This window comes from Phycodurus eques, chromosome 6 (genome assembly GCF_024500275.1).
Source record: "Phycodurus eques isolate BA_2022a chromosome 6, UOR_Pequ_1.1, whole genome shotgun sequence".
NCBI lineage: Eukaryota > Metazoa > Chordata > Actinopteri > Syngnathiformes > Syngnathidae > Phycodurus > Phycodurus eques.
In genome coordinates, this window is record NC_084530.1 from 24,160,308 (window position 1) to 24,187,832 (window position 27,525).

Sequence of the window (27,525 nt, forward strand, 5' to 3'; positions counted from 1 at the left end):
TTTAAAACATTGTGAGAAAAACATTTTCAATAAAAAGCCATTTTCTTGTTTTTTTTTCTGAATAAAACAAAAAAGTCACAAAATCTGCAGAGTGGATATTAATACTGCAGCGTCTAATGCGAATACAGCAATATGTTCTGCTAATATTAGCATGTTGGTTTATTTTTGTCATTTCTCGCCTTATATCCTCAAATGTTGCAATCTGCTCAGCAAGTATGAACCGAGTGAGTGACTAGAAGTGGTTTACATCACCCATATGGTTTAGGCCCATCTGACCAGGTACTAGTAATGCTTTTGCCAATTGAAAAGCATCAATTGTAAATGAAAGGCCGTGTTGGTCAAACCTCAACTGTTACTTAGCGCAAGGCTTTCTGGGAGTTGTAGGTTTCTCATCCATTGTCAGGGTGAAAAAAAAATTCTCCTCTAGTCTTTCCCATTTTCCAACAGTGTTGGAATCAAGACTCATGCATCACTTAGCATCTGCATTTGTGAACTCTGCTGAATGAGGAGTGTGAAAGCTTGTGAGACGAGACATCCTGGCAGCATGTAGCAGTGAACATAAAAACGGCAGTTTGCACTTCGTAATGCAAAATTAACCCCTTGCAGCTGCCTTGAGCCAAGGTGACGACGGGGAGAGGCTTTGCAGACTTAGGCCTGGTACACACATAAGCATTTTAAACTCTTAAAAGATTTGCTTTTATCTGTTACAGAGTCCAAACATAACGATGAAAAAAAACATGTATTTAACAGTTTTGTTCTTATTGTGTGCGGTGTGCTCCGATAATCTCAACAGAGCACACCACACACAAAAAGTTTGTGTTCCACCACCGATCCAGAATCTAGTCCTCCATGACAGAAATTTTGCGTCATCAAATGTGACCTGACAAAAACAAAGAAGAAGAAACAGGAACAACCAGGAAACAAAACAAGCAGCGTGTGAGAGGACCCACAAGAGGAAGGAATGATGGTGGTCTTGGGACAAATTTTTTTATTCCTTGAAGAGCTGGTCCTCCATTTCTGAGGTTCACTGGACTTTGTGTTAGGTAGGCACTGGAGGTTTTTATTCACGGCCGCTTCCTTGTTCGTCAGTCAGGTCTTTTCTTGGTTGGCTACAACCCGTTTCACGTCAAAATTCAGTCATGGCTCGGGAGTCGTCATCTTACCCCACACAAGTGACAATTTTTGCTTGTAAATACAGAATATTGTCGGCACCAGCCTATTCCGGACCCTAATATCAGGACAACTTCACTCTTAACACACCTCAGACCACAGAATAATTTTATAGGATGAAACATAAAATAATCTGGCATTTGTCGTTCTTGGTTGGGTTGGGTTGGGACAAAATCACAATAAAAACAGCTCGATTATCTTTATGTGTGTACCTGGACTTAACAACAACTTTGACTTCCTACTGACTAAGAAAGATGTGTTTATGGCTGTGGACATGCGTTAAGTAGAACGGTATGCCCCTTTCACACTGCCTTTCCACCCAATTGTCACATCAGAGTTGTAACAGTAGAGCAGCATTTATTCCTCTACCTTTCACACAAAATGTTGTGCGTTTAAACAGCCACTGTAGCTTCGCGGATTCAGATAATTAGATGTGTGACGACGGCATCGCGGCAGCGACAATTGCTTTCAACACAAAGGGGTTTGAGCAGTGAGTTGTGGACTCCTGCACGCACACGTGTCGGACACCAGCTCATTGCGGGTCAACTTCAACCCCCCAACCGCCGCATCGGTACGTTCCACACAGAACTGCGAGCTGGGAAAAACCCGGCTTCGGTGGCCCGTGTGAAAGGGGCTACTGAGTTCATTCCAAAATTACCCTCTCCCTCAAGCTGTTTGCAAAGCACAACATTGTCCAAAATGTCAAATCAATTAAGGTATTTTCCATGATTGTGTGGGGAATAACGCTGTTTTTTTCCCCCATCCCTGACGTTTTACCGCTAGTAGCTGCACTTCCTGATGCTCATCGAGTCCGCACAGTCTTAAATAATTCATTTATGCCTGCTCGCCTTCTCTCGTTTTGCTCTTTGTCCCCCACCACCATCCTCTTGTTCGTCTCACCATCATTTGTTTGCTTTGAGGAGCTAAATCTTGTTTGCGCGTATTAATAAGTCAAGGCGGATTATCTCAACCCCCCACCTCGGACCCCCTCTGCCTTCTTACCCGCAAGTACACAGCAGTAGCGAGGTAGCATTTGCGGCCGCTGTTTGCAGAGCCGGAGGGAGGCCGAGCGTGCCGGGCTAATTAGATTAATTCCGATGTCTGTAATGATTGCTCACCATCTATTTTTAATGAGTGACACATATCAAAGAACAGCAAAGCATGCCAGCGGCCGCCCGCCCCACCGCCACAAACCCCCACACGTGGGTGTGTGGCTCTGTCAGGGGCTTATAGCGTGTTAGCATTTTGCCGTCAAGCGCGTACGATCATGTCACTGATGATGCTGACATGGCAAGAACCGATCCAATAAAGTGAAACTGTGGTTGTCAGTCCAGCCCCATCAAGGCCAGCGTGTATGCTGACATCCGCGCACACGACACAGCAAGCTTTTTTCACTGGATTACTCCGTCTGCTGCTTGATCCAGTGGGTCACTGCCCCTCCCCCAAATGCAAGCAGACTCTATAATTGTGGAAGGTGAAAATAAATATCTTGTTTTGCATCTACTGTACATCCAGATTCGTGCAAAAAATTTAAAGGCGTTTTCTTTGGTCCGTGTAAGTACATTTGCGGAACACAGCTAGCCAACTAACGAGCTAGCTAAACTAATGGCAATCAAAATATAAGCCCAAGCCTTTTATGCGTAGAAGCTACCTAGTAATTAGCGCACCAACTAGCAAACAACAATGGAAACATATCTCACCTGACTTTTTTAGCTTCAATATTGATTAATTTTTCAATCATATTTTGGATGGAAATGGATAATGTAGAGTTGTAGAATCTTCCTAACCAACTAGCTAGCTAGTTGCTAATTGCTATTCTTTTTAAAAATATATATTTAGCTTGTTGCTAATTGATCATCTTTAAAAATGCTTTGTTTTTTTTTCTTCCAAAAAGTTAGTGTCGCTTAATGCTATGCTTTCATTAACCTTCAGAACAGTCTTTACTTTTAAAATACTTTTACTCCGAAAATATATTTTTAAACATCTGGAATTGCGATGCTTACTAACTAACTAACTAACCAACTATGTTAAAACATATCTTGGATGATTATGTGCACTTGTACAATACAGGTTACTAACCAGTTAACTAACCAAGTCGCCATCCAACTAGCTAAACCAATGGCAATCACAATATAAACTCACGCCTCCTGTTTTCTGTCGTACCAAAAGAGAATACTCGTAGAAGTACTAAATATTCTCATCTAATTTATTTCGTTTTTTTGTTCCGTCTTGTTTTTTAAGTCATGATAAGATATGTACGATCCATTTAGCTAGCCGATTTGCTAAAAGCTACATAACTAACCAGTGATAGGGACGCAACCGCTCGCTTCAGAACACAAGCTAATGCCTCATGCTTTTTGCACTTTGCAGTACTATTAATCATGTTGTTTTTGCATGATCTGTTCATTCCTAAATCGTTCCAATTGCGTTACATTTAGTAGTGGCTCACACCTTTGCATCCCACAGGATTGTGCATGCTCATCACCCCCACTTTTATGCATGTTGCTCATTTTTAATAGATAGATTTAAGTCTCTTCACTCCTTTTGTCTCCTTTGCCCTGTAAAAAGCGACTATAAATATTTTAAAGGTGTGCTTGTTCAAAAGTGAACAGGGGAAAAATGATTTTTGCAAAGGATGTTTATTTGATCCCCCTGTGAAATAAGACTCTGCAAAGGTGAAATTAGACTTGAGTGTTATTTGCAGCAAATATTCTTCTGAAGCGTTCACGCTGAATAAATATGAACACACACACAGACACTGGATAGATTTCCATGAAAAATTAAAGCAGGTGTTTCCGGTAATTATAGCACTGTTTGCCTCTGCCTCAAAGCGAAGCTGAAATGTAATTAAACAGGAGAGGGCACATGCATAGTCAAACGTAAAGCTTGCACATACACATTCTGTTGTGATTCGGGCCATGGAACGGTGCCATTATGTTCTGATGTTAAATTAATTATTGGTTGCACACAATATTAAGCAGTCACTAACTGAACAGTGGAACGGCACGACATGCTTCTAACTAGTCGAACCCCGTTTATCTTCCTGCCTGACCCAACAGCGACAGGTGAAAGTCCACGATATGGAGCTAAAACGTGACTGCTCTGACGCTCTCACTGTCAAGAAATAGGAGACTATAGTATAACATCACTTTGAGGTAATGTAAAGAAGCCTCTCTTGCTCACACAGCTTGTGTCAAGCTGTTTACATATGAACACATAAAACCTAGAAAGCAAGAGACCGAAATGTTCATTCAAACTAGGGCTGGGGAAAAAAAACAAAAACAAAACAACTCGGCTAAGTCAACTTTAAAAATAGGTCAACACAAAATTTCCGCATTGAAGCTCCACCGGGACCAAAAAAAAAAAAAACAAAAAAAAAAGTTCTGCCTGGAACCCATGTTTCACATGGACATTTATTGCAGATGTACGCAGTGTTGGGCCAATGATAAACTTTGCCAAAAACGACAAAGGCGCATCTGCAAGTGAATTTTAAGACACTGTTAGATGTGTAATGTACATGTAACATGATAAGTATGAGTGAGCTGAATGGTAGTCAGCGTTTTTCGACCTAAAATGGTCATCGCTGGCACGCCAATGCTAATCGCAAATGCTAACTGCTTAGCACTTACCATTTTGCTGTCTCAAATTCTGTACACCAACTTTATGCCACACACTCAGTACCAACATATGCAGTTTAAGGATTGAAGTCCATCCCTCATAAATGAGAATAAAATGCATGATAACAGTTTGAAAAAAAAATACTAGCAACAATGGGTGGGGGCAATTATTACTTCTATTACATGTCATCCATTAACAGTGCTGTTAATAATTATCGTGCCAACATGGTACTGCATTAAAAGCACGCACCTCTAAATTCGGACATGCCTATATACTGTAAAAACCCATAAAAAAACGATCGCTTAAAATAGCAGGGGCGCAAAAGATGAACCGTGATATCGCGGGGGTTTCTTGTATTGGGATGAGGTTTGGACAGACACCACAGTGTGATGTCGTGCCACGAAGAAAGTGTGCCAAGCTCTTTTTATGAATGAAAGGAATCTTCCTGCATTAGTGTGTGCGTGTGTGTGTGTGTGCAAGCTGGCAGCGCCCCCCCGGGACGGCACATATGTCTGCGGGACACATCCAATCAGCGGCGGCGTATGTGCGACACATGTTTTTTTATTCAATTTTCTTGTCTTTTCATCTCGCGCCACCGGCAGAACGCTTCCTGCTATTTTCCTCCCAGCTCGGGACAAACGAATAACAGATGTGAGAGGGCTGGAACGCAAAATCCCCTACACAACACCCCCCTACCCTTCACCACCTTCCTTCACCCTCCTCCTTCTGTGACTAGTGTGTGACAACCTTTGCACTCTCTCCCGCTTCTTTTGTTCCCCTCTAGACTGCCTATCCCATGTCCGCTATGCTGGGACATTACTTCCATTTCACTTGAAGCCTGCTGTCTTATTGTGCGTTTTTTGTGAGCGTGTGTGTGTGAACCTGTTTAATCCCACTCATGTTTATGCATCAATTAAAGACACCAGATTCATACTCACACTCCAAGCCAGTAGGGGGCAGTACATCACCTGGGGGGGTCTCTTGCTTGTCAGTCTGTTTTATCAGTGTCAGAAAAGTATCTCTTGTTGTTGTTTGGAGCGGCAAATATACTGTTTTACTGTTAGCGCAATGCTAACAGGCTAAGCTAAACTGAGCTAAGAGCAAGACATTTCTCAATAGGTTAGCCGGGCAACATTCAACATTCGGTCCGGGCAAAACGGCCTCTAAAGTCGCACTAAACCCCAGAGGTTGCGTCGCTACATTATTCTTGTAAATTACCATTTATGTTAGTACCAATATATATTCTTTAAAAAGTACAACTTTATTCGTGGGAAAATATCTGACTATATGCTATAAAATGTGACTTTATTCTCAAAGGTTTCAGGCTCTTTTTCTCAACACTCTTTTACTTATATGAAAAAAAACCCTCATTTTATTCTCCCAAAAATGAAAAGAAAAAAGATTCTCTTTTTGCTGAAAAATAGGTATCTTTTTCTCAAAATTTTTTAGTTTTTAAAAATCCTTATATTTTCCGAAAAAAGAATTTCTCCCAAATTTTTTATGCTAGTGAAGGTAAACACGAAATGTGTTATGTTGCCCAAATGAATCTGTCTTTAGTCACCTATGAAGTGACACAGTTTCCACAATTTATTTTCTGTTTAACTTATTTTTACACTTAAAATGTTTGTACCCTTTATAACGATGGTCAACAGTTTGACCCTGAAACTGACTAATTCTATCTTTTGGCGAAAATTGTAGTCGCTGTTTTTTTTTTCTTTTATTCTTCATCAAATTGTTCTCAGGCTGTCATTTTAGCATCGAATACTAAAATATACCCATAAAAATCAATTGAGGACTTGAATAATTAAAGCAAAATCCAATACGTTTGCTTTTTTACGAGATCCCCACCAACTAATAAATCGATGGCTTATCAATTCGGCGTAGCTGGAGAGATTTATTTCTGCAAGGCCGAGGACGGGAATGGAGAGGATCTGGGAAGCGTCAATATTTTCACATGTAAGCTTGCGAAATGAATGGCCTAATATCTGCGTCCACATAATCCTCCCTCTTGTTTCTCGTGGAGGCGGGAGCCTCAGAATCAATGAGGCTCTGGGAAAATTATAACCGTGCATGCAAACGTCCAAAAGCACAGACACACAAACGTAGTGTCCACGCTCAAGTTCACTCCCAAAGTGACTTTACTAATGAGCCTTGTTAAATCAATATTCTGACTTTCAGGTATGTGGAAGTGATTCAGCATTACTTCTGAGGAAAAAAAAAAAAAAAAGTCACATTTGGCTGTGATTAAAGGCAATCAGTTATTGTATTAAATCCAAATGGCTGACACTGGAGTACCTGCGCAGTGAAAACACATGTTGATTAGTCATTGGGCTGTAAATAAGCGCCAGGTCACACAGCGCATGCATTGGAAACATCCGCCTGTGATTGTCAAAATGGACGGGGGGGCTTTGTGTCATGTTGGGACTGATTGAGCATTTGGGAGGCAAAGAGTCTTCTGCTTTGAGCAAACATGAAAAAGAGGTAGTTCAGTGAAACAACTGTAAATGAGAGAGGTATGAAGAGAGAGCCGACGGCTGGTCGATGGATGCGTGACAGGTGTCTCTGAATGTTGAAATTCACTCGACACTTAAATTTATTCCCCCCCCCCCCCCCGAGGTCAAACTGTGACTGCAATCTCGGAATATTACAACATCCTGATAAAGTATGACATTTTCATGAGATTACATCTTTTTTTCCCTCAAAATATTACTTGATCCTTAAAAACATAATGCTTTATTAAGAATAAGAATAAGCTCATGACTGTTATTCTCTCATAAATGTATTTTTTTTTTCTTTTTTCTTTTCCCTCGGACAAAATTGACTTTATTCCCCTCACAATCTTGAATGCTTCTCTCAAAGAGATAATCATAAATTTAGAAAAAAAAAAGTGCATTTATTCTGGTTTTATTTTCATGGCATCTTTTTCTTTTTCTGGAAAAAAAAATCTTGCTTTTTTCTAACATTTTTTCCCCTGAAAAGAAATCAGACTATTTTTGTAAAATTACATCTTTTTTCTCACAAACACTTTTTTTCCTTGAAAGAAATCTGTCTTCATTCTCGTAAAATACAACTGTTTTCTTGAAAACCTGTTTCAGTTTAAAATAGCTCACTTTATTACTGAAAAAAAGTTTTTGGTTCTTTCTTTCAAAAATGCAGACTAACTTGGCAGTCTTTTCGCTGAACGTAACGGCATTTAATGTAAGTTATGCTAACATTTGAGCCTTAAACGGGCACTAACGCCATCGCCACGCCACTCAAGTATCCGCGGGGGCCTTCAGGGAGGATGACAAAAACTCAAGCCTGTAGCGGGCTTTCTGGAGAACAATGATTCCACCTAACAGCCGGTTGAGGATTTTCGGCATGAAGAAGCGAGCGGGTCCCCGAGCATCTGGCAGAGCGACGCGGGAGGCCGCCATTGATAGTGATGAAATCATTTAAACCATCAGCGAGCTAGTTAAGCGCCACTCAGCGCTCCACTCCAGAGTCACTGCCCCCCCCCCCCCCCCACACACACACGCACACACTGGTGAAATGTGTGTGGAGAATTTAGATTAGAGTTCAAAACTGCCTCTGAAGTTGCCTTCTTTACCTTTTGGCCTTTCTTTGACACATAACATGCGGTTACATTCAAGACTGCTTGGAAGTAAGAAATATCCCTATAATTATTGCACACTTTCTACCCCTCCCCTCATTTCTTGACTCGCTTAAATGAGCCTGTTTTGAGAGGGCGGTCCTGTCTCATGCAAGTGAGCAAGTGTTTACCTTGTTCTATATACTGCTGGGCCAATAACGAGTACAACTTTTGTTCCCATGACCACCGGGGGTAGAGCACCTGTAAAGAAAAAAAAAAAAAAAAAAAAAAAGAATTTTCACTCATGGAAGCAGCACTTCATACAGTTCACTTTGTACACTTGACAATTTGCGTGGCTCTTTGTATGTGGCACATGCAGCAGACACATCAGCAAACACAAATACCCTACATACAACTTCACTGCGCAGAAGCTAATATGATAGTTGCCTGGAAATCAGATCTTCACCCTGCATATCTACTAAGTCATGGGTTGGAGAAACTCGGTGAGGGGGCAGTCATCATGTAAATGAGCTGAATATTGACATCACAGTATGGCAAAATTCAGAACAGCTTCCTCGCACACACATTTTCAGAGAATTACATGGTTGTTTAAGGTCAGACTTGATGGGTGCGCAAGCACTCCCATTGTATGAGTTTAATTTTCAATCATAGTGTGTGTCACCTTTAAGAAATTTTGTTATTTGCCCTGTACCGTGTGGAAATCGAGTGATAAGTTTTTATAGCACTTAAAACACTCGAGATGAATACTAAGAAATGTGCCGTATTTCAGCAAAGGCCCTGAGAGAGGGTTGATTAGGTTCATTTCCTAAAAAAAATGAAGGTGGAACGTGTTGACCGCGGAGCGTCAAACACATTAATGGCTTGCATTGCCTTACAGGTTGTCTTTACATCAACGTCCAACAGCAGCAAACAGGCCAATTACCTGCTCGAGGCATTACCGCTGGGTCACTCCTCCACTCCACCCCCCCCCCAACACACACACACAGACTCATGTATTGAAAAGGTGGGTGTTCATGCGTCGCAATGGGTCAGGGTAACAAAGTACCTTATTGGTGCGCCACAGTTTACAAGTAGACGTGCCACCATTGGAGCAGCCAGCACCAAAACCGCCGACTAAATCTGCCATGAAACACAAGAAGTGCTGCAATAAAAAGCGGAGCATCTGCACCAAACTGGAACCAGATGAAGCCGTCAAGGATACATCGGGCTTTTTTAACCCGCCTTGTTTCCTTTGAGGCTGCGGCTCGTCTGTGGATGAGTGGCGAGCGGAGTGATTTTGTGCATAATTACGTGTGTTGAGGCGCACGCATGGCATATGTGTGTATGTGTACGTGTGCGGTGGTGTACTCTCGTCGGCCTTTTGCGTGTATCGTGTTATATGCCCTAACACAAGTAAGTACTGAGGCCACGGAGGATACTGTCTGCCAACAACAGCAACAGCTACTGGCGAGGCGCCATCCCACCCCTGAGGCTTCTGGGATGCGAGCAGCGGTACATCGTGGGAGGGTGGAGTGAAAATCTGGAAGGGTCACCATGCGTGTCCGCAGAAAAAAGAAACGGCCACCTTTTCGCGACGTCGCAAGAAAGGAAAGCTCAGCAATTTGTACAAATGACACGGAAGAGCGGATCTACGGTTCCAGCTCCCAGCAAAATAAAGCTCGGGGCTCTTGTTTGCGATATCCCCGTACTTCCTCGGGAGACGACAAGTGGGCTTTTTCCAGCCCGGGCTCCAGACGACTTATTTCCGCTGTGCTGGTTTTTCGTTATTTGATCACTGGCAAGCCAGGCAGGCTGCTGACACTGTACAGATGTGTACAGATGTGCAATGCTCATGTGGTCCCCTTTTTCTTCTTCTTCTTTTTTGGCAAAATGCAACTTGAAAAGTAGCTGTGTGATGGCAAAGAGGATGTTGGTGTGAAATGTTTCTAGTCAGTAGAAATGGGCATTCGAACACATTTCCTTGGAGTATGATTTAAAATGTGTTGAAAGTAGGGTTGTCACGATCTAATGTTTAGAATCGATTATCCAATGGATATTTCGTCAAGTACTCGCCCCCAACCAAAGAAAAACGACTAACATGGATTTTATTCTCATTTATGAAAAATCCAGCCCTCATTTATGAGGGCTGGATTTTTATCCTTAAACTGCATTCATTGTTACCGAGTGTATGGTATAAAGTATGGTATACAGTATAGTGGTATGGTATAGTGTATGGTATACAGTATTTGAGACAACAAAGTCAGCCTTTGCTAAATGGTTAGCATTCGCGATTAGCATTAGCGCATTAGCGATGACCATTTTAGATTAAAAAAATGCGAACTTCTATTCAGTTCACTCCTTCATCATGTTATATGTACGATGCACATCTGACAGTGTCTTAAAATACACTTACAGGCGCACCTCTGTCATTTTTTAAATGTTTTTTTTTATTTATTTTTTTATCAGTGGCCAACACCAACACTGCGTCTGTCTGGAATAAATGTCCATGTGAAAAATTGGTTCCAGCGGCGCAAACATGGTTCCGGGCGGAACTTTTTTTCCCCTTTTTTTGGGTGGGGGGGGGGGGGGGGGGTTTATGGTGGTACTCCGAGGCAGAAATTCTGCATCGACCTGTTTTTTAAGTCGACTTAGCCGAGTTATTAAACCGACCGACATTTCTGCTAAACTAGCGTCACTGTCATTTTGTCACCACCAAGCATCCCCACAAACGCAAAAGCCAAATGTAACCAATTGAAGGAACGTTAGGCCTATTGATTCTGGTTGAGAAACAAAAGATGACGAGATGCAAGTAAGGCGCTAACATTTTTATCTTGGAGAAGCTCACTCCATCCCCTTTCTAACACTCGGTGTTGTAAATTTATACAGTATTGGAATATTTGTAAAAAATCCTGTTTTATAAAACATAATTTTTGCCAAATTTATCAGAAAACATGACTTTTTTCCCCCTCAAACAAATTTCTCCTAGCAAAAATAATAAATATAAATATACACAAATAAAAATAATACAGCTTACTCAAAAATATCTTGTAAGATTATGATTAATTCTCATAGTACAATTTTGTTTTTACATATTTAAATTGTTTACTTGTCCACAGCAGCCTTTTTCGGCAGCAATCTAGTTATCTAAGGTGACCATTAAAAAAATGGAATAAAAATAGAAAATCTGACTTTATTCTCGCATGTTAAGTAAGTTTTTTTCTCAAAAATATTTATCTTTTTCTAAAAGAAATCTGACTGTGTTCTTGAAAAATCTGACTATTCTCAAAATTGGAGGGTATTTTTTTTTTTGCCTTTGCGAAAAAGTTGCAACTTTTTTTCCTGAAAGAAGAATCACTTTCCCTCAAAATATACTTGGTTTACTGCAACCCATTGAGGCGGCAATCTAGTTGTACTATTTTGTCTATTGGTGCCAAGACGTCAAATCCTTTGCTGCCTCAAGACAAGAGCAACAACACTTTGGTTTCTTGTTGATGATTCATCATGCCTGTCTAGTCATGAACATATATTTTCATGTGGAAGAAAACCATAAACAAGAAGAACAGACCCTGAAACCAACCCTTCCACCCACTAAATGAGCGTCACTTCCTGTCATCCTTGTGTCGGCATTGTAGCACTGTCACTAATGAATATTTCTAGAATCAATTCTCCTATTTATTATTCATCGGATAAGCAACTAATAATCACCCTACCACTATTTCTAAAATTAAAAAAAATAAATAAAAAAATAAAATAATTATTCTTTTTTTTAAATTAATAACATGCATTTTATTCTCATTTATGAGGGATGGACTTCAATCCTTAAACTGAATATGTTGGTGTTGAGTGTATGGTATACATCTGGTGTACAGAATTTGAGAGAGCAAAATTCTAGATGCTGAACGGTAAGCAAACACAAATAGCATTAGTGCGCTCGTGATTAATATTTTAAGTCAAACGACGCTTATGACCATTTAGCTCACTCATACATGTCATCTTATATGTACATTACACATCTAGCAATGTATTAAAAATCACTTACAGATGGTCCTTTGTCGTTTTTAGCAAAGTTTGTCATTGGCCCAACACTGCGTCCATCTGCAATAAATGTGTGTGAAACATGGGTTCCGGCAGCTTAAAGATGGTTCTGGGCGGAACTTTTTTTTTGGTTCCTGGCAGAGCTTCAAGGCAGAAATGCAAAGTTATTCGATTGTTTTTTGTCCCCAGCCCTATGGCATTGAGTTGCAAAATCAGGCAAAGGGGGAAATCAATAGGCTATTATTTTTTTTTTTAATTGATGAGAAAAGCTTGTCACCAACCCATCCAGAGAGTTGCATGGGACTCGAGAGGAAGGAAACATCTCCGTCAATTATGTCTGACTGCGGTTGGAGACTTAATCTCCGCGATCGCGACTGCCTTTTTGTTTGTCTTCTACCGGGTGATTGCTGTCGATTTGATTTGATTTGAATCATTCTCCTCTGTCAGAAGGCTTTCTAAGGCCAACGTCCTGCTCGTCGGGAGTGTCGGGAGCGGCTAGCAGGATTTTAGGAATGACCCGCGGATCTGGCCAACGAAAACAGATATCTTCCTGCGCGCACGTATCGCGTTACTCTTCCACACTCCGTGTAATGTCAAGAAGTCGCCTCGCTAAAGTGCAACTCGCCAGGAAAAATACAGCGGAGTCACCTAATTCGAGAACATGAAACATTTCTGGCCAACATTTGGTAAAGTCATCAGATCGTAAGGGGGTTGGGGGCTTTATGAGCCCGCTAAACAAGAACCGTTCATCCCTGGGTTACACTCCACATCGTGTCTGGCGTGCTGACTTTGATTTTTTTTAATGAACAGCTCAATATCTAATTCATTAAAGTGGCTGTTTCATTTGATGCCTTTTCCTGACTCCGGCTGAAGCGAGGGAGTAAGGCAAGTGGGGGTAGATAATGTTGATGGAGATCCGCCTGAACACGCTCAGCGTGTCCCGCCGAGGGACGAGGGGACGCCGGTCGATTGTGGCTCCCCCCGCAACCCCCTCCCGCAGGGGCGGAAGGAGTTTTAGTCACTTTGACTGCTGAAGGATGGCAGCGGTAATTGGCCTTGCGCACGCTCTCTTAACAATCGGTGTGGGACGTACTACCGCGTGCCTTCTCCCTGCGTCGATCTGGCAGTGAAAAAGGCTTTAGTGCCGTTTTTAAAGCGAGTGGCCCTTAGCTCAGCTTTGTGTGAAAGACTGCCTTCTACTACTAGGCAATTAGCACGTTTCTCATTTGGCGAATCTCCTTCTGTTCCGAACGGATGGTGAATGAATCTCCAAATTTCCATCCATTCATTTTCAATTGTGCTTTTCCTCCTGTGGCTGCAGCCTTCCCAGCCAATGTAGTGTTGTTATTATTATTATTAATATGTTGCAATTGTTTTGTGCCTGAAGAGGGTCTCTAAGAATGCGATTGAAGGGTGTGGGGGCGGATGGCGTTAAGGGATGCCTGGACAGTGTTGTTGTTACACAGAGGGCAGCGCCAAAAGTCCAAAAGTATTGATTTCTCGCCTTGTCGAGAGGCAGGGAACTGTCATGCGGAGAAAGCCGACCTTGCCCCCCCCCCCTCCTCAAGCACTGCCAGAAGTGAGGAGAGGCGCAGTAACAAACAACTGGCTACCGGGTCTCCAATGGGGCGGTGGGTGGGGGGTAGGAAGGAGGTGAGTTTGAGAGGAAGAAAGACTGAGGAAGTGAGCGAGAGAGGAGCTAACAGTCAAAGCCAAGGCCGGTTCCCCAGAGTTGTCAGTGGGCAGCCTCGTGTCTGGTTATCGTGCCGTTTGAAATGACAATGGCTTGACTTGTGTTTTCCTCCTGAGAGCATACTCAGATCTATAAACCAGAGACGGCGAGGGGGGAGCAGGAGGGGGTACGATAGGCGAGGGAGGCAGCAGGTGGCGATGGAGGAGCAAAAGCGAGGATGACGACGAGAGCGACTCGTTTGCTCGCTATCTAAGCCTTTGAGGCCTACAGAGAGGAAGGAAGGAAGGCCAGAGACCGGGGGCTTTTTCATGTCAAGGCTGTATCAGGATTTGACAACAAAAAGGCATCGCTGTCACCTGCAGCTACAGGCACGGCGAGACTCCTCTTCCTCCCCTCTTCCCCCTCCCTCGCTGCTCAGCGAGGCCGGCTGAGGAAGCAGAGCCTACAAAGCGCTCTCGCCTGGTTGGATCAGGGTGACAGACACTTAAGAGACCTCGATGTAGTCGCCAGCCTTGGATCAGAGTCTTTTGCTAACAAGCTCAGCAACAACTTGGCTCTTTTGTAACACTGAAGCCTATCCAGGAGGGTTTTTTTCTCTCTGTCCATAGCAAATGTATTGACACAGTCTGTTTTTTTTTTTTATGTATTTGGAAAAAGTCCTAATAGAATTAGCCGGCTTATTAGCATCTGGCAGTGGAAGAAAGCCTGCATATAAGGAAGGAAAGGGGAAAGACTCATGGATTTAAAGTACAGTGTTGGTTTTTTTGGTTCTAACTTTACACCCCGCTGACATACATTAGGCAGTGGGGCCCAAATATGGTAATGCCTAATAATATGGGAGCTAAGGGGGCTTTAAGTGGTGGTCTCGCCTTGATTGCGAAGTGGCTTCTTCAAGGACTGGTCAAGTATGGATGGTTGCAACCACTTTGTCTGCACTTAAAGCCGAGGTCCTGGGTGTTAAACTCAAAGCCCGGGAGCCAGATTCTTTTGTGTGGCACATTAAATCAAATCATGTGCATCTTATTCACGTTTCTTGCTTAAATCTGGACCAAAACTGCAAGACAAAACAGATATCGAAACAATTTTTTCTCAACCTTTTCAAATAATGAGAATAGCTGAACAAGTAAATTTTAATGAGCTGTTTTTAAAACTAGTTATCCGTCATTTTTTTTGTGTATATGGTTTCACAACAGCTCTCTGAGGGTAACCTTAACTACAATGTGGCCCGCAACAAAACCAATGAGACATCCTTGGCCGAGGAGGTCATGAAACAAGTCTGTTTTTGTCTTAATCTGGCCCCAATCCAATTGCTCACCAAACTAACCCTAACCCTCTTTCATATTCTTAGAGTAACTTTTCTGTATTCAACATGGCTACTTATCTGAACAGAAAATGAATACCGTTATATACAGTATACTGTATAATATTGCAACATATACCCAGTTGTTTCCAGCACTGGAATTCACGATAACAACACATCCAAAAGTCCAAACTTTGAAATTGTCACACTTTAATGATGCTTAAAACAGGGCCTCCTTGTCTTTGGAATTTACCATCAAAAGTCTCTTCGAAAAGCCTACATACTGCGCTTGCGATTTGTGTTGCATCTATGCTCATTTTCTTGGAAAATCACCTCACATTGGTAAAAGCAGTACTAGAGTCGATCAATTCAAGGGTTAGCTACAATAATGTAATGTACAGTAATGTCCCTTAGAAAACTTGAGTTCGCCCCAAAATATTGTCGCACAACTGGCAGCAAACAAACGACTAAGCCTCCAATGTCTCAGCGGACGTGTAATGGCTCCGGTAAAGCGATTAAGTGCTGAGATGACGACAGGCGATGCTAAAAGGAGATCCTAGACCCCTCTCGCTCCCGTCTCGTTGGGGGTATCGACAGGGTGTCGGGGGAGGGGCCACCTGACACATGGATCGACACGGCAACAGGTGACCAAAGTCAACAAGGCCGTTCCAGACCAGTCATGACATTATTCCCACGATGTCAACGCCATCCCTCGTGTCACAACAACATTGATAAACATCGTTTTTAATTGTACAGCTCAGCACTGTTGCACTGTCAAAAGCTGTGAAGGGTACCAATGCAGTCAATCGATACCACACCAAGTTGCCGGTACCGACAGCAGTGGTATTGTAACCAAATGGTGGTCTCGCTTGACATATTGATAATCTGTTTCGTGTTTCAAACAGCAATCCTGCAAAATTGGCGCATCAGATCAGTGAAAGTAGCTCAAGCAAAATTAGTAATTGACACCCTCACAAAAGGTTTATAATGATTTAACCCTAAAACACTTGAATATTATTTCTAACTGAAATTGATTTAGGAAAAAAATCACGTGTAAGTGTGGAGAAGATTCTCCATAACTTCCACTAACAACACAGGCTAAACTGAGCTCCTCCCCAACATACAACGATGTTTGTCTCTCAGTCGAGATATATCACTTCAACAATACTTCCTTGTCACCGATGACTACGTTCCTTTTAGCCTGGGTTTTGGCACCATCTTGTGGCATCTTAAGAATGCGTTACAAAAATAGTGAGTTTTTAGCGTATAGCTAAGGAAAGGTTCCGTGAAAAAAGTGTGAATACCCTGGTAGCATGTCTTCTTGTGCCACATGCCCACTTATTTTTCCACTGCGTAAACTAGCTCGTTGTGCGTCGTTTCTAACCTCGAAACGTCGTATGTCGAGACAATCGAGGATTCTGACTGACAGAGCATTCATGAGTCGTTTCTCATTCATGGATAATGTGTTACACTTTTTCGCGCAGATATGATGTCACACTTGATGACAGCAGGAAGGCAAGTCGACAACGAGAAAATCTCAGTTTCATTCTATGTTTCCGTGTTTCCTTCACTGAATGCTGATTGGTGGAAACATGATTGTCCAAGCGAACAACACAAAGGCGTCTTTTTTATTTGCAAAAAAAGTGTGTTCCTTGTATCCATTCCGTGTATTCCCCGCTGGCCCTGACATGTTGGAAATGCCTGCTTTAAGTGCTTCTCTGACATTAGCTGAGTATAGTCACACAATTTGGCCTGGGGACAAACGCTAGAAAGGCCCTATAAATATGGATGCACTCCCCCACACACCCTCCATCTCCTCTTCTTTTTCTACTCCGCTGTCCCCTGTGCATGCGTCTGTGTGGCGCCATTTGCTCTGTCAAAACATGTCGCCACTGTTTGTTTACTCAAGCTGACAGAGATACACTCGCCACTGCTAACCAAATGCCAAACAGGCTGCCAAGAGTCCGGTAAATAATGCAGTCGCAGAAGTCTGTTTACAAAAGAATTCTGGAAAATTCAAGGGTTACATTTCTGAAAATGAATTTTGGACAAAGTTGGGAGTATCACTTCCATCCATGGGAATTAACTAACATTAATGTAGTTTTTAGTTTATAAAACTAATACCAACTGATTATTGACTGATTTTTGACAAAGTTTGTCAATGTATTAAGAAGTATTGTTATTTGGTTAAATGTAATTGATCAAATATACTGCAATTGACTCTCGACAAATCCAGGATGTACCCCGCACCTCGTCCTCTAATGAGGACAACGTCTACAAAAAAAAAAAGCATGGATATCAAATATTAATGTACTCTATATCCAAATTTTAAAAAAACCATTAAAAACTTATTAAAAACAACATTTTAATTGTGCATATTAATAGTTTAAACCATAAATATAAACATTTTAAGACAAACTCCACTAACAACCCAGGTTCAATTTCGCTTCTGCAGGGCATTAAAAAAAAAAAAAAAAAACACACAAATAGGTGAATTTATGAATTTTACTGTACTGTGTTTACCCAAAAATGATCACCAATGGCATATGCAGTTTGCCATGTAAATGGGAATGAAGGACCCACAGTACAGGATAGATATGCAAATGAATTTGCATCTAATATTTTTTTTCAATCAAAATTATGTAGCAAAATTAAAATTCCATTTTCTTGGTACAAAAATACAATTAAATAATTAGTGTTGTACTTATATAATGTCAATTCATACTAAATGTTCTCTATTAATTCCCAGACATTTGTACGGTTTATACAGTAAGTGTCGCATTTTTGCAACCCAATCTGCTTCACTTGCATTGAACAGGCCGGTGAATGTGTTAGCATGCATTAGCCTCTCGTCGTCACCCGCCGTTGCGTTACAAAGCTCATCGCGCTGTGTAGAACGGCGGCATCCGGGCCGGTCGCAGGCGTACCTTTGCCCCCGCCGGTGCCTTGGCAGCCCGGCGGGCGCCCCGTGGCTGCACTGATGCCAGCTCGTGCACACAACGTCAGGGAGGGGCCCCCGCTGGGAGGAAATGGGCCATTAGCGCAGTCCTTGCCCCAGTGTTTTACTCCACTTCAGTACACATCACACAGGGCCACCCCTCTCTCGCTCGCTCACCAGCTAACACATGCTAATTAGCTCGGCGACAGGGCACGTATCTTCCTGCCTCGGGAACATATGTGCAGCTGCAGAGCAAAGCTGTCTTGCGAGGACCTGGCCTGGGAGCGAAGCTGCTGCTTCATTAGCTTTTGTTTCATGCCCATCAAATTAGTGGAGCCGGAGAGGCGACCCCAGTGATTCTTTGGAGTAGATGTTCAAAGACAGAAATTGTGTCTAACACATACATTAAATAGATCACCCCTTCTACTTTCAATCACCCCGCCTCCCGTCTTCCCCACGCGAGCGACCACAGCCTTAATGAAGATGATCGTCGTAACTGCACAATAATAATGCGGCTGTCTGGAAAACTAATCTTCTCTCTTTCGCCTAACGACCTGTGAAACAAAGCCATAAAAAATGGCGGAGCGTGTTTGTTTTGGACGATAAGACGGGCGAGTTGATTGGAGCAGAACAAAGGCGAGGTGTTGTTTGTTATCATGGTCTATGAAGTCTCCGCAACATTTAGTTTAACTTTGGTACAACGTGGTATGCTATGGAATAATTCACCTAGATCAGGATTTGTTTTATTTGAGAAAAGGTGCATCTGAGTATTAGTTCAGCTCACTATGGTACGATGTATGCTTTGGAATAGTTAACCTAGATCTGGATGTATTTTTTCGGGCGGGGGGGCAAAAGTGTTTGGTTCAGCTGTGTGTCTCGCTCTGCCCTTCTGATACTGTAACAGTGCCAATTTTTGGTACCCCTTGCAAGTCCTGGGAGAAAAAAAAATGTGCTAAAACTAACTGTACCGCATGGTAGAAACAAAGCATGTCTTAAGTCATGTTTCACCTGTTTTGAAACATTCGTTTCATTCTTATAGTGGCCAAACATCTTAGCATGTTTGACTTTGCGTACCAAGATTGTCTGTCTTTGTTTGAGAAAATGTGCCTTTTGTCTTCTTCCCATTGCATCACACTAAAGCAGTGTATCTAGTTCCGCCCTTTCGGTACCACATCACAGTGGTGGGTACCCATCTGTTTGACCTAGACCCTCATTAAGTTCCATTGGATGTGCTTTTCTACTGAAAAACTTTACCATGCCAATAGTCCATGACTGAATAAGTTGATGACTCTTGAATTCATATGACATCTGCTACCAGACTTTGTCCCTAACCTGAAAAGTTTTGGGTTTTCTTCCCCCCTAGTGTCACTCAAAGAAACTTGAAACCGAGCAACTGTTTTCCTAAGAAGCTTGTTATTCCTATAGTTGCTCTACAGTAAAATTGAGTGACTGCTTTTAATTAGCCAAGTACAGATGGGGAGAAGTGGGGAAAATAATATTATGCTGTAATGGGATTAGATAGGAAAAACAAAAGTGAGTACCGCGCAGACCTCCACCAAGGCCGGACAATCCAAATTTGGATCGGTGCTTAAAATGGCTGCAAATGCCTCAGGATTCATGCATTATTCGCCTCTTTTAAACAGAAAAAAAATGCTATCAGAGCCACACAAGAAGGACGCCTTATCGTTTTACACACAACCCAGTGAAAGGGGAATATTGCCCCAGTGCCACCTCATGCTGCAATTTGGTGAGGGTTTGATGAGGTCAGCAAACAGCATTTAGTGTGATATATTAATAATATTAATTCTTAGACAGCAACCATTGCTTTCGCCACAACAGTGGTGGGAGAAATCAGAAATTTCACAGCAATGCCCTGCTACTCCGGCTTTTACACAACAGTCGTTCCGGTTGCGTTGCTCCCTTGAACAGGCTAGGTAAAAGGGAAGCTCTTTCACTTTGTGGATTTCACACCGCAACAGGTTGGATTAGTGGTTAGCTCATCTGCCTCACAGTGCAAATGTGTACTTTGGTGACATTGGTCGTTCTCCAAGAGTGGTATCAAAACTATCAAAAAAGCTGTGATGAAAACCTCATGAAATGTACAATTTGGCACCTCTTTTGCTGCTGGAAATACAGAAAAGGGAAACTTCAAATCACCCGCAGGTCACGGGGACAAGTTGTGTCAACTGTAGGACGCCTTGCAAAATACACAGAAAGGTCGGAGCCGAGATTCGACCCTGAATCTCCGAACCTGTGAGGCAGACGTGCCGACTCCGAGCCCGCTTTCTCATCATTAAAAACGCCCGTAATCGTCTCTCTTATCACGCCGCCAGATCATATGAGTATCTAAACACGCGACACTTCATAGGACGAAGTGGGAGATCAGTGTCAGGTGGATTACACAGGATGACGAGGTGATGCGTGTCCCAGAATCCCCCCGAATCGCTCCTCCCCCGCACCTTTTTGCTGGCGAGCCCGATGTCCTGATTAAAAATTTCAGCTCGGCTGCCTTTCTAATTAATTAGCGAGGCCACTCAGAGGAGCGGCGGACCAATTAGTCTGCAGCGAGGTCGATGATGCCTATCGCTGGAGCATCTCTGCGCAAGCTGTCGCTCGCCGCCCCGTGGCAGGGCCGAGACCCTCGGGGAGGAGGGGGGGTGGGGGGGTTGGCGTTCGCGCATCGCCCCGCCTGCATGCACGCTACATGCGAGAAGGTAGATAATGCCAGCCTGTGTTGATTGACACCGTTAGAGAGTTTATTGCAGTGGTCCTCTTTTTGGCGGTTGTGGCTCAGTTGGTAGAGCGGGTCAAATCCGAGGTCCGACTGTCCGCTGTCGAAGTGTCTTTGGGCAAGACACCGAACCATAAATTGCCTCCAGGTCGGCATTGTAAATGCGAAATGGTACTCAATAGCCTTACCTAGTTAAACAAAGGAAATGAAACTAAAATGCATCTTTTGGCCAGTTGTTGTACATTAGGCACATGATCATTGCAAAAATTTATGCATGATGCATATCCTAATTATGCCACTTGAGAGAAGAAGAAGGGGGGAAAAAAACATTAGAATTTTATCACTTGAATCATGCTGTGTACATTTTTTGGGGGGGTCTGTTGGGTGATCAAGTCTGGTGGTCTGCACACTTTGCTGACTTACGATTAGCGAAGAGTCTCATTTCCACTTCAAGGGCTCGTCATCTTCTTGTACAAGTCGACGTTTTAGTCGCGCTTGATTAAAAAAAAGGCGCTGATACAGCTTTTTCTTGAGGACTAAAAAAGAGCCAAAAGCGAGGGGAAAGGCTACCCCCAACCCCCCCCCCCCAACACGTGAAAGACACGCAAACACGAGCTGGCATGCAAATAATTACAAAGTGGCATGTTTGAGCATAAAAAATGAGCTTGCATGGCAAACACACTATCGATGCCGTAGTGGCTGATTAGCGCAAGAAGCCGGGATAAATATTCGAGGAGCAAAAGGAGGACGTCAAAGCTTTATGTTAGCGTCTTGTTCATTAGACTCAACTGTAGTGGACACGCACACAAGGACGGCAGTAAAGCCACAAGGCGGCTTGCAAACAGATGTACTTATTAGATCGACATGTCTGACATTTTGTCGACATAAGTAATTAATTTAGCCTTTCTATTGGGAAGGTCCAAAGAGCCCAATTAGCATGGCTAATATTGCCGCATCGCGTAAAAAAATAAAATAAAATAAAAGTTATCCCCCACCCCTCTTAAATACAGAGGGAATATTCAAATAGCTCGCCTTCATTATTGAAAGGCGTAAGCAAAAGTCACGTGCAGAGAGACGAGATGGGAGTTGCACTCGCGGGGCTGCCAGGAAGATGATAATCAATCTTTTATTTCTGCAAATAAACACATGAACGCTTTTGCTTCACGTCCGTACAAAGTCGTTTCCCTCGTTTTTACAGGAATGTTTTTTTTCTGTTCTTCATTTATTTAGTGGCAAAATGTGACGATTGCCGATCACTTAATTAACAGAATACCTGACGTCATTTTGTGCTTTTTAGGCAACATATTAGTTGAGAGTGAATCCACAGCGCCCAACGTGCCATTTTCTCCTCAAGTGACACAGTTAATCAACAATCAATTCCACAAAATCGACAGATTTCTTAACGATAAATTGATCAATTATGATGCCCATCCCGAGTCGTGATCCATGATCCATTAAAGGCTACGGTTACTTGAAAAGTATCTAGTAAAGTCAAAAATTCTTCTGCTTCGTTACTTCTAAGCAAGCAAAACAAATTGCCTATTTGCTTTTAGTTCAAAATTACAGAGACTTTCAAAACGGTCTTTCATCTTAATCTAGGTAGACCTTCACACTTTTTGTTAAAAATACCAATCTAGAACAAAATGGGACTTTGTTTCTTTCGCCTTTTAAAAAAACGTTCCACTTACAATATTTTTTAGGCCTATTCACACCGAGCTAACGTCCAGTTTTGAAAAAAAGATTCATTTTTCGGTGTTTTGATTTGACAGCAATCGTTTCAAAAAAGAGCTTAACACCACTTTGATACCCATTTTGAAAAGTTAGCGGTTCTGTTAGTACATCCTAAAAGAAATAATAATATAATCAAATATAAACATAACATTTTGTTAATTTCTTCTGTGTAGTCGCAGTTGCATACGACAGTCAGTTTTCTGAAAGATGCCGATTGCAGTGTTTAGATAGGAATAATGATGTGATCTATGTTGCGCTCTCCCTCTCCAGAATGCAGTTGTTGTACAAACGGGTCAACAAAAAACACAGTTTTACCCGTGTTCAGTTAAAAAGAAGGTGTATACAGCACCTCAGATGGAATCCGAGCGACAATATAAAAGGTCAAGCACGGGGAGTGAGAATTTTATAGTTTATTTGATTCCGTTTCTTTCTCTTTTTTTTTTTTTTTTTTTTTATGGAGCGCCATTGTGGTTCTGTGTTTTCTATTTTCACAGTTCATTCAGGTATTTGTTTTCAGGCGAACTCGGGGGGCCCCACTACTGCAAGGCCCCCGCTCTTTGGCCCGACTCTCCCACTCGTCTAGCTATAACAAAGTCAATATTACAAAGAGGTAACACATGTCGAGGTATGCTCCGGGCCCGCCGCGCCGCTGTGATCCAGGCATCGGGACACACGCGCACACACACACACACACACACACACTAACACACTGTAAAAGAATGCATACCTCCGTGAAGAAAAGTGTACCGTTTTGAGTGATTTTTGTGGTTAAAAGTGTTATTTTGGCTCTTACACATGTGAGCTTGTGTGTGTCACGTGTGAGTGCAAAGTAGTTGTTGGTACATTTGGAGTGTGTGCCTGTGTGTGTGAGTGAGGGTCAGTTTGTTTTGTTTTTCCCCTTACTTCAGCACATCTGAGAGAGCTTTTCTGGAACTCCTGAGCCCTGTCTAAACAAAGATGGCCCAAAGTGAGGCGTGGAAGGGGAGGGTGGAAGTGGGCGTCTCACTGTTTGTGTGACTGTGTGTATGTGTGTGAGTAGTGACTCTCCAAGCAACCTGGGACCTGAAGGACCTTGCACAAAAAAAAAAAAAAAAAAAAAAAAAACAAGTGAAGCAGAGGAGGGGGGTAGGAAACCGAGCCCCTGAGAAAAGCAGCTGGAAACACGGAGACTTGTGGTCTTCTTTTTTTTTTGCCAACTCCTCTCATCCTTTCATACCACCTCCTCGCTCGTCCTCTTCCTCCCATCCTCCCCTGGCCCAGCTGCACTCACATGTGTCCCCGCCCCCCACCACCGCCACCCCCTTACCCTCCCTCCTTCTTCCTCCCACCCGAAGTCAATGCCACTGCCAAGGCAAGGGAAAGCATCGCAGCTGCGAACACTTTACGGGCCGTTTTAGCGCCGGCCCGCGCAAAGGCACGAGATTCATTAGGCCGGCGTTAGCATCGGGAAGCGGTGAAATGTTAACACAGAGTTGGCGAGCGCAGGAATGAGAGTGGGGGAAGTAAAAAAAAAGGAGGAGGAGAGGAAGAGGACGATGACGCTCGTGATCTGGTGTTTGTCACAATTTGTCATTGTTAACGACTGCTAGCATATGTTGAATTTAGTCGATAGCTTTATAATGAGAACCCCCCCCCAAAAAAAAATAGAACAGGACTCGGTCGTTGTTGAGGCTGAGCTGTTAACAAAAATTGAAAGAAATAATAATACATTTCTGCATTCAGAAGCGTGCGCTCTGACACGAATGTGGCAGTCAACAGACAGGCTTTATTGTGAATCGCAGAAGAAAAACAGCCAGTGAACTCCTGGTGAAACATAACATCTTGTCATGTCATCACAACACAACTCAAGTCAACATAAACAACAAGATTCAATCGCACAAATCATTACGTGAACTTCACGGAGGGAAATGGGGCCGTACCGTTTCTGGTTCTTGGCAATGCCCCCATCGTGATCAAACAGCAAAAACAATAAATAAATTCCTCTTACAAACACTAGCTAACTGTTTGTTAGCTTACAAGCAACTTTCTGGTTAATAATAGTGACATAATACTACATTCGACAGATGGGAGTCCACCATTTGAATTCCTACGCGGAATGTTTCCATAGTGACTTAACGCTGAATATTGAAAAGTTGAATTTTAACAAATGTTTCTTTTGTGACTCAAACGCAATATTTTTCTTTGTTTGTTTGTCCGTGCGTTAGCTCGAAGGCCGCTTCCTGGTTTCTGGCAAATGATGTAAGATGTTAGCATTATACGGACAGGACTCATTTGGTTGTGTGTTTTTAGTGTGCAAGCATGCTAACTAACAAATGGCAATCAAATCAATACTTGTTTTTTTTAAATATATTTTGTCATTCATTGTGACAGTAACATGCAATACATAAGCTTAGGCTTTGTTTTCACTCATGTCTGTCGAGTTGTTTAGTATTGATTGATATGTGTCGAAATTAGGGCAATACATCGGGGTCCTCGGGAGAGTTGAAAAGGTTTTGTCTGGTTACCCTCGAGCGGCGTTATTCAAATGCGGAGAAATTTGCAACGTGAAAATCAAAAGATGCAGGCAGTCCGAAAGGATCTTGAAGGGTCCAAGATGTCTTGATCTGTTTCTGGTCTGAACGGTGGTCGCTGCTCCCTGTGACTCGGGAACAGCGTGTCGCAGCCACTTCGTCCCCTCTATCTTGTGAACTTTGTAAGGCTGATAAAGACGAAAAACACCCTGATGGACTTTTCCTTTTTGTGCGCTGTCTCACTTACACACACACACAACAGACACACATGAACACACACTTGTGCTGCTTTGGGAGTGACACACTTCCACTTTGTCGTGGAACTGGCCGTCATGTAGCCATTGGTCATGCCTCTCCCTCCCCTCCTATCTTGTCTCGATCACTTTCTTCGCGTCTCTCTCTTGTGGCTTGTCATCTGCCGGGCCGGGATTGTGGTAAACATGGAAGTTAAACGTTCGCCCCACACCTGAACGCGTTTGCCTGCGATGCTGGCGGAGGTAAATGCTCTTAATGATATTAGAGTGGTTGTCGTGCTGCACTTTTTGTGATTGTACAATAATCATATGTAGTTTGTTCATTTTTTTTTTTTTTTTTTACATGAATACTGTGAAAGAAAATCCTCTTTCAAGATGCTTCACTCTGACTAGAAAAGAAGAATTCTTGTGTGTGTGTGTGTGTATGTTTGTACTAGCAGGAATGTGGGAGGCTGTGCGCGTGTGTAGTCGCACCCTGCAGGCGACTGTGACGAGCGCGATGACTAAAATGTCAGGCTGGCGGAGTCTCAGCAATGGTGGCCTCCTGTCCCTGTCACACTAACTATTTGTGTGTGTGTTGTCAACAACAAAAATCTCTGACTCACACTTTCTTCAGTTCCCCCGCGCCACAGTCTCTCACTTTCGCCACAACTTCATCAGTTGATTCTTGCCCTGTGCTACTCATGGTGCATTCAAGAACGCTGGGAAATTTTCAATATCCCAGCCGGAGATTGCTAAAAGTGTTCTGGTTAAATTCAAACAACCAATCTGGTTGATGACTGTTATAATCTAGTTTTGTTGGTGAATAGATACATTTGATTGACAGCAGTCAGGTTCAATGGCAATACATATACAAATAAATATACAGGGGATCTTTGGTTTATGGGTTGCGTTCCTATGACGACGACACAACCTCACTTTGCCAGAATGAGCCGCAGTCAATCCTTATACTACATTAACGCAGTAGTAATAACTACGGTAAATATTTGTATGAAAAACACTTTTAGGCCATATTTCTAAATCATGTAAAACAAAAATTCAAAAAAGCAGAACTAGGAACCTCTTGTGCTGTAGTTCTTTTGCCAAAGCCCTGATTTTATAAAAGTATTGGAACCATCTTTTGGCGTCTTGGTGCCAGGGAACAATGTTGAAGTTAGGGGAGGAGTTTCATTTAGATAGGCCATCGCCCTATCTAATAGAAAAGTAGTGCTTGTGGGGGGAGGCATCAATTACTCGAAGGTTTTTACTATTTGTGGCAGTGCTCTCTCCCTATCCCCTATAAAAAGTGGTGGAGGCATTTCCCTAGTTAGACTTTAGGAATTCTAGTTTCCCAGTTTCCTCAAATGCACCAAAGCTCAAAGAAGATCTTTGGTTATAAGTAAGTAATTCCACGACTACGTCGTCATGCATTCTTCCACCTGGCTGCGACTTGTGTTTCTGCTTAAGTCCCACCTCCCTGCCGAGTGTACTGTAGAGTTATTGGTCGGCTTCTCCGTCATTGCTCGTGCAATCATTGGCTGCTCTACCTGTCAGTCATCGTATCAACCGTGACGCATCCCGCTTTTTATATGTTATACAAATGCTCAATCCAACCAGTTGCTCCTCATTTTTTGTCCAGCAATAGCTCAAGCCTAAGGTCGCTTCTTATTTGACTATCACGCCGTTTCACGTCAAAATCGCAGTATGCGAGGATTTGCCAAACTCACGGTCGACAAAGATTAGCGTGGGTAAATATAGAACGGGTTTAACATTTACAATTGTCAGCCCCGACTGTTTTCTGTGCAGATCTGGGAGGAAAAGTTACCCTAAACACACCCTACATCACAGGATAATCGTTTAGGATAATCCTTCAAAGACACCCGATTATCGGGCCTTTGCAGACTTCGATCAGAAGAGAGGAAAAATGCAGAAAATTAGCCCTGTTTATTGGTATGCATGTACCCCGCTTCAGTTACAATTCAGTTTTATTGTAAT

The 27,525-nt window shown here is 42.6% G+C and overlaps 1 protein-coding gene across 4 annotated transcripts in view; it reads left to right on the forward strand.

Annotated features, from left to right (window-relative positions):
- Window positions 1-27,525, forward strand: part of bnc2 (basonuclin zinc finger protein 2) — a 207,134-nt gene that overhangs the window by 118,039 nt on the left and 61,570 nt on the right. Inside the window, exon 1 of one of the 4 annotated variants that reach the window (XM_061680320.1) lies at window positions 25,722-25,794. The exons of the other annotated variants lie outside the window; for them this stretch is intronic. Coding sequence (XP_061536304.1) covers window positions 25,783-25,794 — 12 coding nt within the window. The 5' untranslated portion in view covers window positions 25,722-25,782. Of the gene's footprint in view, window positions 1-25,721; window positions 25,795-27,525 lie in introns of those variants that run through there. 4 annotated transcript variants of the gene reach the window in all.